Source organism: Lutjanus erythropterus, chromosome 21 (assembly GCF_056507025.1).
Source record: "Lutjanus erythropterus isolate fLutEry1 chromosome 21, fLutEry1.hap2, whole genome shotgun sequence".
Classification (NCBI taxonomy): domain Eukaryota; kingdom Metazoa; phylum Chordata; class Actinopteri; order Lutjaniformes; family Lutjanidae; genus Lutjanus; species Lutjanus erythropterus.
In genome coordinates, this window is record NC_139337.1 from 30,989,272 (window position 1) to 31,008,142 (window position 18,871).

Consider the following 18,871-nt stretch of genomic DNA (forward strand, 5'->3'; position numbering starts at 1 on the left):
TTTCTTGTAGTGGTGTTGGTGGTGAAGGTGTTGACCTCAAAACTCTAAACTAATGTGCTGTGCATCAACGGAGCGACCAGTAGGGACCACCTGCTGCCATGTTACTGCAAATGCTGACTAACATCTTATCTACTGAAGTTATCAACGCTCTGTTGACAGCCCTGTGAGATGCAGGTGAAGTGGGTGATGGGTTTGTTATTGTGAAGGAGGTGAGGATTCAGGTATAAAAAAGGAAAGAGGAAATGTTTTATTCTGTTTGGATTATTTTCAGTCATGAGTACGGTTGGTGCGTTGCTATCTTTAGACAGCAGAGAGCGATTGCATCACTGACTCGTGTCGTCACAATACTGGAATCCCTAACTTTGATACAATACCTTGAAAAAACATCAGTTTTCAATACCATGAGGAAAACTGACACGACATTGAGGGCATAAAATTTTAGATTTTTATTAAAAGATAAATACTGCAAGGCACTAACATTACAATATTCAGTCAGAGGTGTAATTATGTCTGCCACAGTGTGTTTAACTCACTGTCAGAGAGAGGAGAGAGTGAGAAAATGTAGTATCAGTACTGCTGAAAGTGAGTATTGATCATCTCAAATATTCAGTATTGATATATCTATTTTTGACAGCACTACCACTGACAAACAAAAATCGGTCTAAAGTCAATGGCTCAGGATTTTCCTGCTATGTAAAAGGTGTGTTATTCAAATAGAAAGATGTGCCGACACAGGTGGGATCACAACACTCACAGTCTGCTTCCAGGACACTGCAGTTAATCAGACGTCATAAAAATTAACATCCTGACTAACAGCAGATGGGTTGTAGGCAGAGTTGGAAAATAACTTTTTAAAATGTGAAAATCTGACAGCCACTGACAGAAAACTGTTCAAATTCACCAGCCACTCAGCAGTGACTCATTATTTAGTGTCTTTTGTGAGAAAAAAAAAAACAGATTTGTACAGTGGAAGCAAGGATCATAAAGAAGATTCAAGATTCAATCATTTATTACCATCTCAATGAATTGATTGGAATTTGTCTTGGTCTTGTAATATGTTGAAAATGTTTCTGTATAAAGAAGCAGAATTATATTAAAATGTGACTATTTCTTGATTACATGTCATGAGAGAAGAAAACATGCACAGCTGTAGAATAACAGCTGAGGAGTCGGTGTTTATAAAGACAGACACCATGACAACACTCCAAAATGAGGCCAAAGTGTTTGGATCGCCCCCTGGTGGCTGGCTGTGGTATAGACCATAATCCCACCCCTCCATTGTTCATTTTTCTGGTTGGTTTTAATAAATTATTTGATGCTATAAAAAGGGTGTTTCATGTTATGATTGACAGCTGAGCTCTGCTTGCTGCTGAGTCAGCGGGCTGTCTGGACAGGACCTCGATACCACGGGTTGAACACCAATCACTGCTGTACAGACTTGGCCTCCTAATGTCAGCAGCACAGTATGCTAGTACTTGTGTCTGGGACACAGGCCAAACTGTCCCATAATTCTTTGGGGCTTGTAGCCCCAGAAACAAACTGATCAGGGTATATTTTTGAAACAGTTTGATAAACAGCAAAGCAGCTGCAGCTTAAGTGAGCAGAACAAAATTAATTCATGACTGAATCTTGTTTCAGCAAAAGAGTTGAACAGAAAAGTGACAAAGTCCATGTGGCGTCACAAAGACAGCTGCAGCAGCAACATGTCTGAAGAAGAGCAGGCTGTTTTACCAAACACTCCTTCAGCTGACAACAACCAGAAACTCTGGTCATGGTGGGTGAACGCAGCTAACGAGGATGAGGTCGATACACAGCAGCCTTAACTCAATTTATGTAGTTGATCTATTGTCAAGAAGAAAATAGACATGATCATGAATCTGAATTTCAAAAAGTATACGCTCATGAATTCTAGTATATGCAGAGGGGAGGAGCAGCACTGACCAGTTGGAACAGGTCCTGTACATGAAACCAGAGCAATAAAACAATAAAACTGAAAGAGTTCACGCAGTCGGTGCTCAGACTCCATTTTGAGTCAACAGAGCAGAGAAGAAGAAGGAAAAGAAAGGCTGAGGCAGGGTGAGTGTTAATACAACATTAATATTATTATACTGTGAAAGTCTCTGGCACAATGATACACACTGAACCCGACCAAGACCACTGGTACAGGTGCTGTATTGGTTCATTATACTGTATAGTGTGTGTGTGTTTGTCGTACTTCGTCTTCTCAGTTTCTCTTTATTCTTGTGTTCTGACGTCACAGACAGCGTCGTGGGTTTTCTCTCACACTGACTGAAGTCTAAAAGAATTGTGTTGGTGACCGTTTTTTTTGTTTGACAGGATTAAAATATAGTCAGTATTTTGTCCACCACTTCAGATACACCTGACAAAGTATTGGCATAAAACATTGTCACAAAGTACAACCTCAATTAAAGCTGTACTTTGATAATACCATAAAATGTTATCACAGTACAGCCTCAAATAAAACTTACCAAAGGTCTGTTTTATAGACTTTAACTGCACACACATTCAAGATATTGTGTTCAGCCTGTTTGGATACAACAAATATCAAAAGTATCAGGATTGCTGTTAAATATTAACATATTGTCTTTATATTAATGGAAATCTGAACAAACATGATCTTGAGGAACAATGAACCAGGTTCATTTAGTCAGTTGGTTTACTGACACTGAACATGCAACAGTTAAAAGTTCAAACTCAATAAGATCAAAATGTGTTTTGTTTTTTTTAATGGAAGTTTTTCTCATTCTTGTTCCAAACTCAAAGTCCAGTGATGCCTGCAGATAAAACAAAACAATGCAGATAAAAGAACAGATGGTCCATGTAACAGACTTGGGATCTGTTTCAACTAAAATCAGTGATCAAGAACAAACTTTATTACTTCAGCTGTGAACGTGGTCTGCAGACTTCAGGTAACCTACAGGTGATCTAACAGGATGTTAGTGTCTCTTCCTGTATGTTCTCTGAAGTCTGCTGGAAACTGTCCGACTTAACTGCAGCTTTTTGTCTCCACCTTTTGCTGCGTCCGTCTGATCTCTTCTACTCTCCAGGCGAGGCGCAGTTCATCTCAAACGAGCCGATTGTTTCATGAAGCACTGCTGCAGAGGAGCTGAGAGGCAGGAGGAAAAATAAATCCATTTTTACATCTCAAAAGTTTCAAAAACAAACTCTGAGCTCTCCTCTGATTGGTCTGCGGCTCCTTGATTTCTTCGTTGCTGCTGCAGAAGTTTGAAGCAGAAGTGAAGATAAATCTTGTTTTTAATCCCAAAAGTTTGAAACATTCACTCTGAGAAACTCTGACAGTAAAGTAGCTGCATCACAGTGACTCTGGTGTCTTTTTCCTCCAGAAGCTCCAGTCTGTTGCTGACCCTCCTCTGCAGAGCTCCTCAGCTCTGAGCAGCTGTCTGTGGACTCTGTGTCTCAGCTCCACCTCGTCCTCTCAGTCCTCTGCAAAACTCTGTAACTGAGTGAGCTACAAACTCCTGGGCAGGGGACAGGGCAGATTGTCTAAATGCTGAAAACAGAGACATAGAGGAGGTGCAGAAGTCTCGTTCTCTCTCAGAACACCTGATTTACAATATGCTGCAAGCTTTTTATGAAATTATTTCTCATGATACCAAAATAATGTTGCCTACTGGAGCTTTAAGTTATAAATGTTGTTGTTTCTGTTAGGTCACTCCACAGCCACAAGGTGGCATTGTTTTCCCTCTTGAATGTAATGTATGTGATATAAACACTGAGGAAAAAATGTGAAACACTCAGTGCTGTTTTCCATCAGGGGGCAGAAGTGCAGATGAGAGTCCAGAAGTCTTTAAATATGTTTTATATTTTCTGCAGGAGCCAATAAATGCCAGAAAATAGTCCACATGTTGTCCTCTGTCATGTCTGTCCACACACCTGTTACACCTGCAGACACACTAATAGATCAAACTTCTTCCCTGATTCTTTGTGATCTCACAGTCAGTGTCACTGTTTTACCTCCCAGACTGACTGAAGTCCAGAAGATGATGAGGACAGACGAAGACGAGGACAGAGCAGAGTCTCCAGTGTCCAGTTGTCTGTCTATGAAGAGTGACTGGTCCAAAGATCGTCCTCCATTCTTCAGTACTGAACCTGAACCCTCAGACTCACAGTAAGAGAAATGATTCTGACTCTTTCAGTGTTTGTTGGTGATGTTTTTCCAGTTGCACAGTCAGTGTTTCTGTTTTACCCCTCAGACTGTCTGAAGTCCATGACTTGAGGAGGAGGAAGAGGAGGACAGAAGAAGAGGACCAAGCAGAGTCTTCAGCATCCAGCTGTCTGTCTATGAAGAGTGACGGGTCCAAAGAAGATCCTCTGTTCTCCAGTAATGAACCTGAACCCTCAGACTCACAGTAAGAGACTTTTTTTTACTGTAAACTGAACTAATGGAAGATGAAGTATTGAGGATGAAGACAAAATGTCTCATCTGAATCTGTGGATGAACTTTTGGATGCGTGCAGACTGACTGTCAACAAAAGGCATCAAGCTCCTGTAGAGATGGAGCCAATCAACTTGCTGCTGGTCACAGTACAGTGTGAGTCCAGACCATCGGTCTGTGACCTGCTGTGTGGAAAAAGCTGCAGTGAAGTTGCACAGTAGCGTGTGTCAGTCACAAAATATGAGGCGCCAAACGGGACAAAAGACTCGTGAAAACTGTGAGAGGAAACTAATGTAAGTGAGAGACGTTGAAGGAATTAAGGTGCATGAGAGAGAACGAGATGAGCAGTGAAGTTTCTTGATGTCAGGTTTGTAATTTCAGTATAACGTCGTCTCTCAAACTGTAACTGGGTCTGTTTGTGAAAAATACCTTCAAATTGGTGGAAACAAGAATTGTTAGCAAGTTTACAAATTACTGTCTAGTTTTTAGAGAAGTGTGTCAGTAACCAGGATGTAATGTAACCTGACTCCTCAACAGAATAACATGAAGTTACACATCTTCTCTTTTTGCAGCAGAAGATAAACACACGCTACACGTGGTATAACATGTATTACTTTGCACTTTATTTTGCTCAGTCTTCTCAAACTTCTTTTAACTTGTGACCAGCACCAAAGTCATCCTAAAGGTCATCATAAAAATCTCCAGATCAAACCCCAGGACCTCCCTTAGCAGGTCTTTGTTTTTGTCTGGTCTCACATCCTTCTCACCTTTTTCCTCTCTAACCAGTTTGCATGTCTGCTCTCTTTATTGGAGGATTTTTACTGTGATAACAAACTACAGGCAGATCATCAAATGTTTGATCAAACAGACAGATTGGAAAAGTAGCTCAGGTTTATGAAAACTAAAATGAGGCAAACATTTTCATTACAAACTTAAAGTTGAATTTAAACAGAAATGTAACGAGACTTTTACTGTTCTCTGTGACCATCTGAGCTTCTAGACAGTGTCGGACAAATCTTCATATTTTTCAACAACATTAAACAAATTATTTTAGTTAAAAAAAAAAAGAAATGTCTTCACAGAGAGAGAAAGAGGAGTCCTGTTGCAGGACATCCTGTAAGATCCAGTCTGTACCAACTGTGGACACTGGTTCTGCACCTCATACTGGGACTAGTCTGGAGACTCCTGTCCTCAGTGTGGAAAAAGATCCAGAACATGAGCTGGACTGCAGACAGCCAATCAGACCAGGACATGACATCATTACAAACTTAAAGTTGAATTTAAACAGAAATATAACGAGACTTTTACTATTGTTACAAACCGGCTCAAAGAATGCAACAAGAAGGGGAGTCTACACAAGGGGTTAATGTAAAAAACAAGAATAATTTATTAACCTAAAGCTAACACAGATCATAACACAAACCAAAAGACCACAAGGTGGATGCCAGCTGGAGGAAGGGAGAGACCAGAGTGAGCAAAGGGCCCAGCTTTTAAGCTCAGAGGCCCAGGTGAGCTCAATCAGCTGATGACCCTCCCATGTCAGCCAGTGGACAGCTCCAAGCTTAGGGAACCAATGAGGAGCCTGTCCATTATCACCTGGAGACAAGAGGGGAGGGGGAGGGGAGAAATGGCAGACACGAGGGAAAAACAAGAAACAAGCTCTATTCCTGACTGGCACGTAACACCCCCACCCATGTAAGTCCAAACAAAGTTTGGAACTACATTATACAGCTAACCTACCATACCTACACAGCACATGACAATGCATCCAAAGAGAAAGGCAAGGAGAAATCTGGGGCAGACAAAACAGGAGTGCAACACAGCATGCTCAAGTCTCAAACAGCGGGAGGGGCGTACCACTGTTCTCTGTGACCATCTGAGCTTCTAGACAGTGTCGGACAAATCTTCATATTTTTCAACAACATTAAACAAATTATTTTAGTTAAAAAAAATAAAGGAAATGTCTTCACAGAGAGAGAAAGAGGAGTCCTGTTGCAGGACATCCTGTAAGATCCAGTCTCTACCAACTGTGGACACTGGTTCTGCACCTCATACTGGGACCAGTATGGAGACTCCTGTCCTCAGTGTGGAAAAAGATCCAGAACATGACCTGGACTGCAGACAGCCAATCAGACCAGGACAGATTAAGATTAAGATTAAAGATCTGGCTGCTGATGTTTTCATGTCTGAAAACAGGATTGTCTGTTATATTAGAGGGACATTTATTGTGTCATGGACATGAAAATTATATATTGAAGAAAATATCTGGTGTCTCACTCTGTTCATTTTCAGAATATTTTCAGCAGATCGTGGTCTGCAGGAGGTTTTAGATGAATATAAGATCAGTCTGAGGAGGAGATGTGAACGTGTGACTGAAGGAACTGATGGAACAGGAAGTGGAACCCTCCTCAACAGGATCTACACTGAGCTCTACATCACAGAGGGACAGAGTGAAGAGGTTAATACCCAACATGAGGTGAGACAGCTGGAGACAACGTCCAAGAAGGAGACCCTCCATGAGACTCCAATCAAGTGCCAGGACATCTTTAAAGTCTTACCTGACCAACAGAGACACATCAGAGTCGTTCTGACCAACGGCGTCGCTGGAGTTGGAAAAACCTTCTCAGTGCAGAAGTTCACTCTGGACTGGGCAGAGGGTTTGGAAAACCAAGATGTCAGTCTGCTGATTCTGCTTTCGTTCAGGGAGCTGAACTTGATCAAAGATGAGCAGTACAGTCTTCTCAGTCTGCTCCATGTTTTCCATCCAACATTACAGAAGGTCACAGCAGAGAAGCTGGCTGTCTGTAAACTTGTGTTCATCTTTGACGGCCTGGATGAAAGCAGACTTTCACTGGATTTCAACAACAGTCAGGTTGTGTCTGATGTCACACAGAAGTCATCAGTCAACGTGCTGCTGACAAACCTCATCAAGGGGAATCTGCTTCCCTCAGCTCTCATCTGGATAACTTCCAGACCTGCAGCAGCCAATCAGATCCCTCCTTCATGTGTTGACAGGGTAACAGAAGTACGAGGCTTCACTGATGACCAGAAGGAGGAGTACTTCAGGAGGAGGTTCAGTGATGAAGATCTGTCCAGCAGAATCATCTCACACATCAAGACATCCAGGAGCCTCCACATCATGTGTCTGATCCCAGTCTTCTGCTGGATCACTGCTACAGTTCTGGAGGACATGTTGACTACAGAGCAGAGAGGAGAGCTGCCCAAGACCCTGACTGACCTGTACTCACACTTCCTGCTGGTTCAGACAAAGAGGAAGAAGAAGAAGTACCATGAGGGACATGAGACGAGTCCACAGGAGCTGACGGAGGCTGACAGGGAAGTTCTTCTGAAGCTGGGGAGGCTGGCGTTTGAACATCTGGAGGAAGGAAACATCATGTTCTACCAAGAAGACCTGGAGCGATGTGGTCTGGATGTCACAGAGGCCTCGGTGTACTCAGGAGTTTGTACAGAGATCTTCAAAAGAGAGAGTGTGATCTTCCAGAAAACAGTCTACTGCTTTGTTCATCTGAGCGTTCAGGAGTTTCTGGCTGCAGTCTACATGTTCCACTGTTACACCAACAGGAACACACAGGTACTGGAGACTTTCTTCTGTAAGATGTCTCTGGATGTCTTCTTGAGGAGAGCCATGAAGAAATCCCTTGACAGTAAAAATGGTCACCTGGACCTGTTTGTCCGCTTCCTTCATGGCCTCTCTCTGGAGTCCAACCAGAGAGTCTTAGGAGGCCTGCTGGGTCAGACAGACAACAGTCCAGAAATCATCCAGAGAGCCATCAAGAACCTGAAGAAGATGAACAGTGATGAAATCTCTCCTGACAGAAGCATCAACATCTTCCACTGTCTGATGGAGATGAACGACCGCTCAGTACATCAGGAGATCCAAGAGTTCCTGAAGTCAGAGAACAGATCAGAGAAAGAACTCTCTGTGTTCCACTGCTCAGCTCTGTCCTACATGCTGCAGATGTCAGAGGAGGTTCTGGATGAGTTTGACCTGAGGAACTACAACACATCAGACCAGGGACGACTGAGACTGATTCCAGCTGTGAGGAACTGCAGAAAGGCTCAGTAAGTCCAGATGTGATTATCAACACTCTGAATCAACGTAAAGCTTAAGTCATCAATATTAGAGTAAAGACACACTTAACAGACATGTACTTTATAAAATGTGCACAACAGAAATGTTTGCTTAAACTGAACCTATTTTTTTAAATAATCATATGTGTTAGACTACAGATGTCTGCAAAAATCATTTTTGTGTTGATACATATAAGCTACTGAACAAGTCTTCTCTCATCTTCTGTTTCTTTAATGGAGGTTTGATACAAATCCAGCAGAAAAACCTTTTAAAAATTATTTTGACAGACATCATTTTATCACAACAGTCATGTTTGATTTTTACAGAGGATCCAGTGTCTGCAGTCTCTTTATATAATGTGTCTGTTTGTTATATAGTACAAACATGTCATATCTGAGATCTGCTGGAACTAACAGCACTTGAAATTTAACTTTTTTTCATTATTGCTATTTTATTTTTTCTCAGCAGTTTCTGAGATATTTCCTATTAAAGCTGTGGTAGGCAACATTTTTTTTTGCATCAGTGATCAATAATTCCATAATAATCTTTCAACATATTGTAAATCAGGTGGTCTGAGACAGAACTAGACTTCTGCACCTCCTCTTGACTCTGTTTTCAGGCTTTAGTGAATCTGGTCCGTGACGGTAGACTTCAACTAATGAACTAATCCTACTGTTTACAGTGAGATCATTAGTCTGTCTGTCCATGTTGACTGCTGACTGGAGGAGAAATGGATTTGATTTGATTTGATTTGTGCCGACTTGCATTTCCATCAGCACTTTGATCGTGTTGAGCTGCAGCGACTATGAACCATAAAATGATAGAACAATCTTTACTACTGATACTAATAATGCAATATTAGTCCTACATTTAATGTGAGATGAAAAGCAGATGGAGTGACATAAGATGCATGAAAGATGCACAAAATCCACACAAGGACGTGACTGAGGTAAATAGATAGAAGGGCAGTTACAGTCTGCAGTCATTTTACAGCTCATTGAACATTGTGTCAAAATAAAGTTTAACAAACACAAATCACAGCAGCCTGTTCATCAAAATATGACACATTATAGTCATTTGTCAGACATTTTTGTCTATTAGCAGTTCATTATGTTGCTTAAAGACACTTTGACATGTGGAGCTCAAGTTTCAAAGCAGAAACCTTTTGATCAGGGACTGACCAGCTGAGCTCATCATCATTTACTTTGTGATGCAAAATGCTCTCAGTCTATTTTTATCATTGTCACATGTTATCATACTCTTAAATATTTTCTCTGTCATCACAGACTTTCTGACTGTGGACTCTCAGAGACTCACTGTGAAGTCGTGGCCTCAGTTCTGAAGTCTGACTCCTCCCATCTGAGACATCTGGACCTCAGCTTAAACAAGAACCTGCAGGATTCAGGAGTGAAGCGTCTGTGTTCTGGACTGAAGAGTCCAAACTGTAGACTGGAGACTCTGAGGTCAGTTCATCATTTGTTCTTTTCCACTTTATATTTACCAAATTTAAATCCATAAGAGAAACTTTAAATTTCCTTCAGTTCTCTTGTTTTCTGTGTTTGTCTGAACTCTTTTTTAAAGTTTTTAGTCTGAATAGTTTGACTCTGAATTTAGTCTGTAATCAAACTGGATTCATTTTAGTAAGAAAACTGTCTGACTTATCCTTCATTGAGCTGCAAAATGAAATAAAGATTTGTTATTTTGGTTACATGTGACACATCTGTAACAAACAGAAGAAGCTTTCAGGAATAATGTCTTTTTATTTTATTATCATTATTATTTTTGGAATATTTTCTTTTTCTTCTTCAAAACCAAACATGTAACCAACAAGTGACAGAACAAAGTCAACAAGACAATAAAGAAATTCAAATGAAAATCAAACAGATACCATCCACAATGACAGCAAAATAATGTAGCTAAAGAAAACATGAAGAGACACGGAGCAACATCTCACTTCAAGGATCATGTTGTCAAACATCCTCAATACAGGAAGACAAGACAGAGACACAATCAATCTGCAACATCAAGAGTTTTTATACAATTTCTACAAAATCCATATTGATTGATTTGAGAGGATGTGGGGGGGGGGGCACCCTCCCTCTTGAAGATCAAACAAATGTCTTTTCATGTTTTGCTCCATGAGAAATTAGTTTGATTCATAAACAGTAATGAATCTCTCTCTGTCCCTCTCTCTCTCTGGTCTGTAAGCTGATGTATTATAAAGCTTCATAATCCTGGTCCTGCTGCTCCGAGTCTCCGGTCCATCTCCTGCTCCATTGTCCCCTCACTGGAGAACAGGACCCTGAGACTATGAACCATAAAATGATAGAAAAATCTTTACTAATGATACTAATAATGCAATATTAGTCCTACATTTAATGTGAGATGAAAAGCAGATGGAGTGACATAAGATGCATGAAAGATGCACAAAATCCACACAAGGATGTGACTGAGGTAAATAGATAGAAGGGCAGTTACAGTCTGCAGTCATTTTACAGCTCATTGAACATTGTGTCAAAATAAAGTTGAACAAACACAAATCACAGCAGCCTGTTCATCAAAATATGACACATTATAGTCATTTGTCAGACATTTTTGTCTTTTAGCAGTTCATTATGTTGCTTAAAGACACTTTGACATGTGGAGCTCAAGTTTCAAAGCAGAAACCTTTTGATCAGGGACTGACCAGCTGAGCTCATCATCATTTACTTTGTGATGCAAAATGCTCTCAGTCTATTTTTATCATTGTCACATGTTATCATACTCTTAAATATTTTCTCTGTCATCACAGACTTATTAACTGTCGACTCTCAGAGACTCACTGTGAAGTCGTGGCCTCAGTTCTGAAGTCTGACTCCTCCCATCTGAGACATCTGGACCTGAGTTACAACTACAACCTGCAGGATTCAGGAGTGAAGCGTCTGTGTTCTGGACTGAAGAGTCCAAACTGTAGACTGGAGACTCTGAGGTCAGTTCATCATTTGTTCTTTTCCACTTTATATTTACCAAATTTAAATCCATAAGAGAAACTTTAAATTTCCTTCAGTTCTCTTGTTTTCTGTGTTTGTCTGAACTCTTTTTTAAAGTTTTTAGTCTGAATAGTTTGACTCTGAATTTAGTCTGTAATCAAACTGGATTCATTTTAGTAAGAAAACTGTCTGACTTATCCTTCATTGAACTGCAAAATGAAATAAAGATTTGTTATTTTGGTTACATGTGACACATCTGTAACAAACAGAAGAAGCTTTCAGGAATAATGAACAATGTAATAAAACACAATCCTTATTTTTGTGACGGTCAACAAAATTGTGTCTTTGTAAATAACCTTCCAACACAGTATTTTATCAGAACTTCTACATTTATCCATAAAGCTAGCAGGTAACATTTCAGATGTGGAGAAGATCCATCTGTCTTTGCTCAGAGCTCATTTGATCCAGTAATGAAGATGACTGAAGATTAAAGTCACAGTCAGTCAGCTGTGTGTTGATAACAGTGGTGATGATCACAGTCTAAATCTGAGGATTTAAATGAGAGACTCAGAAGTGTTTGGACAGATTAAAGAGTTTTCTTAAGTTTTGTTTTTACCTAAAGTTTTATTTATTTCATCAAGTCTTATTTATTTCATATTCACCATGTTGGAATTCTATAGGAGACATCTGTCTTAGGTTTTTTTCATAAAATGACACATGATTGTTTAAAAAAAGAACATGAAAGTAAGAAAAGTAACAAAAACTCTGATCTGATAATTATTACAGACTTGACTGAGATCAGCAGCATGTTATTATTCTGTATTGATATTTATAGGTGTATGAATGTTGTGCTGATATTTGTGTGACTTCTGTAGAAGACTGACGTTATGATGATCCCTAATAACACAATAACAAAGTCACTCTGCTCATTTTAGACAAAAGCTCATTGATTAGGACAAAATAATGTTGAGCTGCACATTTAAAACCTGAACACATCTCATTGTATTCTAAATTAATTTTTATCTACATCATTTATTCTTTATTCAGATTGTGGTGCTGCAGTTTGTCAGAGATCAGCTGTTCTTCTCTGGTCTCAGCTCTGAAGTCCAACCCCTCCCATCTGAGAGAACTGGAGCTGAACTACAACAAAGACCTGAAGGATTCAGGAGTGAAGCTGCTGTGTGATTTTCTGGAGAGTCCACACTGTAGACTGGAGAAACTGGGGTCAGACACCATTTTTTACTTCTGTGCTGAGATTAATATGATGTGAAAGTTGTGTTGACACTAAACTGCAGACAGAAGGCTGACATACTGTATCTTAATCTGAATGTCAAAGTCTATTTTCTTCTTCAGTGGTTTAGTTCATTGACTGTGGCAGAGAAATGTTGAGCTGCACATTTAAAACCTTCATATAACAAAAAAATCTTGATTTTCATCTCATATTCTCCATCATGATTTTGTTTAAACAAACTTTAATATCTATAATATCTAAATACAATGAATAAAGGAATAACCTCTTTCAACTATCAGACAATAACAAATATATTCAGTATTTGTGTTTTCCAACATATTTATGAATCTATATGATTCTTATACTGACTGAATAATTTAAACTGAAGATGCTTTAATTTTATGACTGCAGTATTAAATATTAATGGAAGAATAATAAGAAATATTGTCGATGTTTTTTGTTCACATTCCTCCAAAATTTCTTCTGACATATTTGGCATCTTTGAATCGACTGGTGGAGCTGCGTCTTTATTGAAGTAGCAGCATGTTGTCAATAATATTAATGAGAACCCTTTAACTTTTTGTATTTTACAATTTTGAACCTGTTGAGTTCAGATGTTTGAGTTTCCATTTTCTGAACGTCTATTTTCTAAATCTTGTTCAGCTCTGAACAGATTATTAAACACTGAATGATTTCAAACAGGAACATTTTCTAAATCTGTCTGACATCATTTATTCTTTATTCAGATTGGTGTCCTGCAGATTGTCAGAGATCAGCTGTTCTTCTCTGGCCTCAGCTCTGAAGTCCAACCCCTCCCATCTGAGAGAGCTGTGGCTGAACTACAACAATCTGCAGGATTCAGACATGAAGCTGCTGTCTGATCTTGTGGAGAGTCCACACTTTGCTCTGAAGACTCTGAGGTCAGTAGAAAGTTGGACTCAGTCCCTGCTGGTTTCATCAATATTGTATTAAACACAATCAGTGTCAAAGCAAAGATCCAGTATTTCCTGCTTTCATCAGTGAAGCTGTGAGAGGAGAATGGTGACGGGCTTCAGGATTGGACAGAAAGACAGAGAGAGAGAGAACAGTCAGCCAATCAGATGAGCCAGAAGCTTGTTGTGATCATGTGTTTGAGTTGATGTGAAGACGACTGTTGTTGTTGTGTTCATGTCTACAGGAAATAAAGCTGGATTACAGCTGACAGCATTACAAGATGTACAGAGACAGAGGTCCTCATTCATCAAACTGTTGTTCCATCAAATCTGATCTCAAACTGTTTGTTCTCTCATGTCGACACTAAAGAATCGATCAGTTCATCTTTGTCACAGCTCTACTCAGCACTTTATTTCCACTGTGTACTTGAGTGAAATGTGCAGAGTCAACAGACCTGATGCTCAAAGTCTGTGCAGGTCTGTGAGCTTCAGTCCAACACGTCAACATGAGAGCTGAAAGGAAGCAGCTACGCTCCACAGCTGCTCCACTTCTGGTCTGAACAGGACTGAAGTCCCTGCTGGTCTTTATACTGGATGTGCTGCTTCACTGACTGACAGCTGATGAAGGGAGTCTCTGTAAACACTGATTTATCACCTCTGTTCTCTGTCTTCTTCTCTCATCAGCTGGAAGCTGTGATCTCTGTCAGAGTGATGATGATGATGAAGGAGTTTGTGTTGAGAGGATCAGCTGTGTCCTGATGATCCAGAGAGGCTGAAGCAGCAGCAGCAGCAGCAGCAGCAGCAGCAGCTTGTGTGTGGACAGACTCTGACTGGGTCGTGTTACTGGGAGGTGGAGTGGAGAGGAGAGCTTCATCCAGCACTGACTGACAGAGGAATCACAACAGGTGGAGGTGACTGTCAGTGCTGCAGTCTGAACACCATCATCCCTGTGTGTTCCTCTGGATCATGTGACAGAGTATCATCAGTGTGTGTGGACTGCTCTGCTGCTGCTCTGTCCTAAACAAACATTGAACTCATTCAGTGAAGATTCTGCATTAATTTTAACGTGAATCAGGAAAACAAAAACAGATATTCTGACCCAGAATAGAAATGTCAAAGGACACAGCAGCTGGACGGTTGATGTCAGATTAGACTGTATATATATATGTATATATTTATAGAGAGTAGATCTTTTTCTATTACATCCCAACTGATTGGTTCAGTTTTCTGCAATAACTAAAAGAACCACAAAGTCTGATGATAATTATCTGTGGATTTGTCACTATGAACAAACTCTGTCACATTCACATCATTTAATCTGTTGTAAATGAAATATATATATTAAAATCACTTTAAATTACTGAAATATGTCATATTTTGGTGAAAATCCAGAGCTGTCTTAAACCAAAACATGTTTCTGACTTGTTATATATCTTTTGACATCAAATAAACACAAACAAAATCTTCAGTGTCATCAGTGGTTAAGATCATGTACATGTATATATTTGTTCTGTTTTCTTATATTGTTACAGTTTGTAATAAAAAACGGTCAAAGTTAAAGTTTTGGTCATTACCACCAATGTCAGGTTTCTCATATTTTAACAGATAAATATTTGGTTGTAAGGAAAATAAGTTGATAAAATCTGAACAAAGTCTTTGGCTGCAGAGGAAAAGTTCATAAAGTCATTAAAATCAGAAGAAATAATTTTCCAGTGTGAACAGTGATGCATCACTCTGTTTGGTTTTACCTGTACGGTGATCTGGACCTGTTTCTGATTCTGAAGGGTTTTTTTTTTATTATTATTTTTATCTCATCTGTTATGTTTTTTTAAAATTAAGAAATAAACTAAAAAGCAGTTTGGGTTAAAGTGTCACCAGGATTTTACAGGATTTTATTTTCCAAATGTTATTTCAAATGATTATTTCCTGCTGCAGGACGATTCTTGGGAATTTTAGTTACTCAGATATTAAGACTTAAGCAAATTGTGTATATATGGAGATTTGTATGTGAATGGATGATTAAATTACATTTTTATTCAAACGTCATGTGCTCAAATGTGATCAGCCCACAGGACTCTACTGAGATCACATTTAGAAGCAAGACGAAACAAAAGGAAAGTAAATAAAAGCATCATACTGAACCCAGGTGTGTCAAAACAGTATCTGAAACAAAACATCTGTCTAAATTATATCCAGAATAAACTGAAAGCTGCTCTTGAACCATGTGGAGAAGATGCATGGTCTTTGTCTCAACTGAAAAATCAGAATCACTGTAAGTGTTGCTGGCATTGAGTTATTGAATTTTAACAAACTACATTAAATTTATTTTTTTTAAATTCACATCTTTTTTAAATGTAAAAATATGCCTACAGATGACTAAAGTTACGAATTAGCTTGAAACAATGAGACCAAAGCATCTAACCTGACCTAGTCTCACTTCAAATGTGACAACAATACCACAGAAAATGAATATTTACATGTTTTTCTGAGGGTGTGTCCAGACGTTCTCTAAAAAAGATGACTAGGAGACCTCAAGAACCCTCTGCCTGAGAGGAACTGAAGAATAAATACAGTATAGATCTATATCTCTTGATACAAATAAGATTTGTACATGTGACCACATCAAAACAAGTGGTGGAAAACAGGTCATATAAGAAGCATCTTAGAGTAAAACTACCTAAATGTACCTCATTTATATATTCTGGATTTATTTTATATATAAAACCTTCATGTTGTCATTGTAGAGATTTGATTGGCTGAACAAAGTGACAATTATCCTCCTACTCTGTTCTGATTGGCTCTGTCTTTACATGGGAGAAGAGAGGCGGGCTCTTCCTTTCAACTCAGACTTTCATTGGCTGCTGTGGGCTCTGGACAGGACATGGAAGCTCCTATTGGCTCAGGTGAGGTGTCAATCAAACTGAGAACCAGGTGCTGCAGTGATGTCTGAGCAGGTGGAGAAAAGAGGTGATTGGATGGAGGATCAATATTTTGTTTGGTTGTGGGTTTGTTTTTTCAGTGTTTGTGTGTTTATTGGTGTAAATCACATGTTTTGGACTGAATATGTCAGTGGATTGGATCGACTGGACTCTTTGGGATTAAAACAAGACAGTTTTTGTCAGTTTTGATCAACATTTGTCTGATCAGGAGAGCGTTCAGGGTGAGAGCCTCACTGATGGACACACAGCAACTCAGAGCAGTGGCACTTTGATTGATTATTTAGTTGTTTGGTCCATTAAAATGTTAAAAAATGTTGGTCAAAGTCCAAGATGACGTCCTCAAATGTCTTGTTTTGTCCTCAACTCAAAAATATTCAGTTTACTGTCAGAGAGGAGCAAAGAAACCAGAAAATATTCACATTTAAGAAGCTGAAATCAATTAATTAATTAATCAATTATCAAAATAGATGCAGATTAATTTAAAAGTTGATTAATCATTACAGCTAAGCGTTCTCTAAGTGCAATTTATTGATTGATTATTTGATTTTAAGACAAGAAATGATCTTGTTCTTTATTTGACAGTCAGTTCTGCACTGACATGTACAGTTCAGCTTCTTATGGCTGAGACTTTGTCTTTGTCTCTGCAGCTAAATGACACCTGGCAGGTGTGTTTTTTCTTCCAAACAACAGGAATGTGATGAAGCTGCAGGTGTTTTTAATGTGTTTCTTTGCTTCGTGGTGTGAACAGAGACAGCAGAAACTGGATTAGAGACAAAGTCACGTGGAACAAATGTTAAAGTAAAAGTGTCTGTTGGATTTCCTCTGTGACAGAAGTGCAGATATTCAGAGCTCTGTGTTCTTTCCTCACATTTTTGTCTGCTTTGTTATTTTTACCTGAACATTTGACTGATGGAGTTTCAGATGTTCAAACTGTGTTTTCTTGTCAGCAGCTCAGATATGAAGGAGGAGGAGCTCCAGTCACACATGGAAACACTTGAGGATGTTGGGAGTGTCGCCTCAGTGGATTTGACTCTTCCTGAGGACGGTGAGGTTCTCCAGTCCTTTCACAGTGATCTGTCATGACTTTTGCTAAAACTAAGTCAGTATCTCATGAAACTAAATTTTAGGCCAATAAAGAGAGTAAATAGTGTGTCTCAGTTCATTATACCAGTTGTTCTGTGTGGTTTTGGTTGGCAGTCTCTAAAAGATCAAGTTCAGTTGCAACTGCAGTGTGTCAGATAACATTAGTGTGTAAAGTGTGTATTAATCCTCTGTGGAGCTGCTCTGGGCTTTGATACAATATTTAGACATTATTGTTGGGAAACTGAATTTAGAGAAGAATTAACTGGGTAAGACTGTTCAGATTGTACAATCCTTGGTGTCTGGTGATGGATCCAGATTTTCTTGTAGTGGTGTTGGTGGTGAAGGTGTTGATCTCAAAACTCTAAACTAATGTGCTGTGCATCAACGGAGCGACCAGTAGGGACCACCTGCTGCCATGTTACTGCAAATGCTGACTAAACGTCTTATCTACTGAAGTTATCAACGCTCTGTTGACAGCCCTGTGAGATGCAGGTGAAGTGGATGATGGGTTTGTTATTGTGAAGGAGGTGAGGATTCAGGTATAAAAAGGGACAGAGGAAATGTTTTATTCTGTTTGGATTATTTACAGTCATGAGTACGGTTGGTGCGTTGCTGTCTTTAGACAGCAGAGAGCGATTGCATCACTGACTAGTGTCGTCATGATACTGGAATCCCTAACTTTGATACAATACCTTGAAAAAACATCAGTTTTCAATACCATGAGGAAAACTGACACGACATTGAGGGCATAAAATTTTAGATTTTTATTAAAAGATAAATACTGCAAGGCACTAACATTACAATATTCAGTCAGAGGTGTAATTATGTCTGCCACCGTGTGTTTAACTCGCTGTCAGAGAGAGGAGAGAGAGTGAGAAAATGTAGTATCAGTACTGCTGAAAGTGAGTATTGATCATCTCAAATATTCAGTATTGATATATCTATTTTTGACAGCACTACCACTGACAAACAAAAATCGGTCTAAAGTCAATGGCTCAGGATTTTCCTGCTATGTAAAAGGTGTGTTATTCAAATAGAAAGATGTGCCGACACAGGTGGGATCACAACACTCACAGTCTGCTTCCAGGACACTGCAGTTAATCAGACGTCATAAAAATTAACATCCTGACTAACAGCAGATGGATTGTAGGCGGAGTTGGAAAATAACTTTTTAAAATGTGAAAATCTAACAGCCACTGACAGAAAA

At 39.3% G+C, this 18,871-nt stretch overlaps 1 protein-coding gene across 4 annotated transcripts; it reads left to right on the plus strand.

Annotated features, from left to right (window-relative positions):
* Nucleotides 1-3,854: 3,854 nt before the first annotated feature.
* Nucleotides 3,855-15,838, plus strand: LOC146307873 (protein NLRC3-like). 4 transcript variants are annotated; one of them, XM_084747317.1, is made up of 8 exons: nt 3,856-4,150; nt 4,236-4,391; nt 6,710-8,500; nt 9,797-9,973; nt 11,302-11,478; nt 12,527-12,703; nt 13,457-13,630; nt 14,327-15,838. In XM_084747317.1, exons 1-8 carry the CDS (start codon nt 3,885-3,887, stop codon nt 14,337-14,339), a joined length of 2,931 nt encoding a protein of 976 aa, XP_084603443.1. In that variant the 5' UTR covers nt 3,856-3,884; the 3' UTR covers nt 14,340-15,838. The 4 variants fall into 4 exon arrangements, with proteins under 4 accessions (XP_084603442.1, XP_084603445.1, XP_084603443.1 ...); XM_084747316.1 differs by lacking the exon at nt 14,327-15,838 and having other exon boundaries at nt 3,855-4,150; nt 13,457-13,876; XM_084747320.1 differs by lacking the exon at nt 9,797-9,973 and having other exon boundaries at nt 3,857-4,150; nt 14,327-15,837.
* The last annotated feature ends 3,033 nt before the right edge of the window (nt 15,839-18,871 follow it).

Excerpts from the sequence above, each read along its gene's own strand:
- LOC146307873 (XM_084747316.1), top strand. The coding sequence starts at position 3,885 with ATGTTGTCCTCTGTCATGTCTGTCCACACACCTGTTACACCTGCAGAC. Across the intron at positions 4,392-6,709 it reads CCTGAACCCTCAGACTCACA|AATATTTTCAGCAGATCGTG; the intron begins GTAAGAGACTTT and ends GTTCATTTTCAG. Across the intron at positions 12,704-13,456 it reads TGTAGACTGGAGAAACTGGG|ATTGGTGTCCTGCAGATTGT; the intron begins GTCAGACACCAT and ends TTCTTTATTCAG.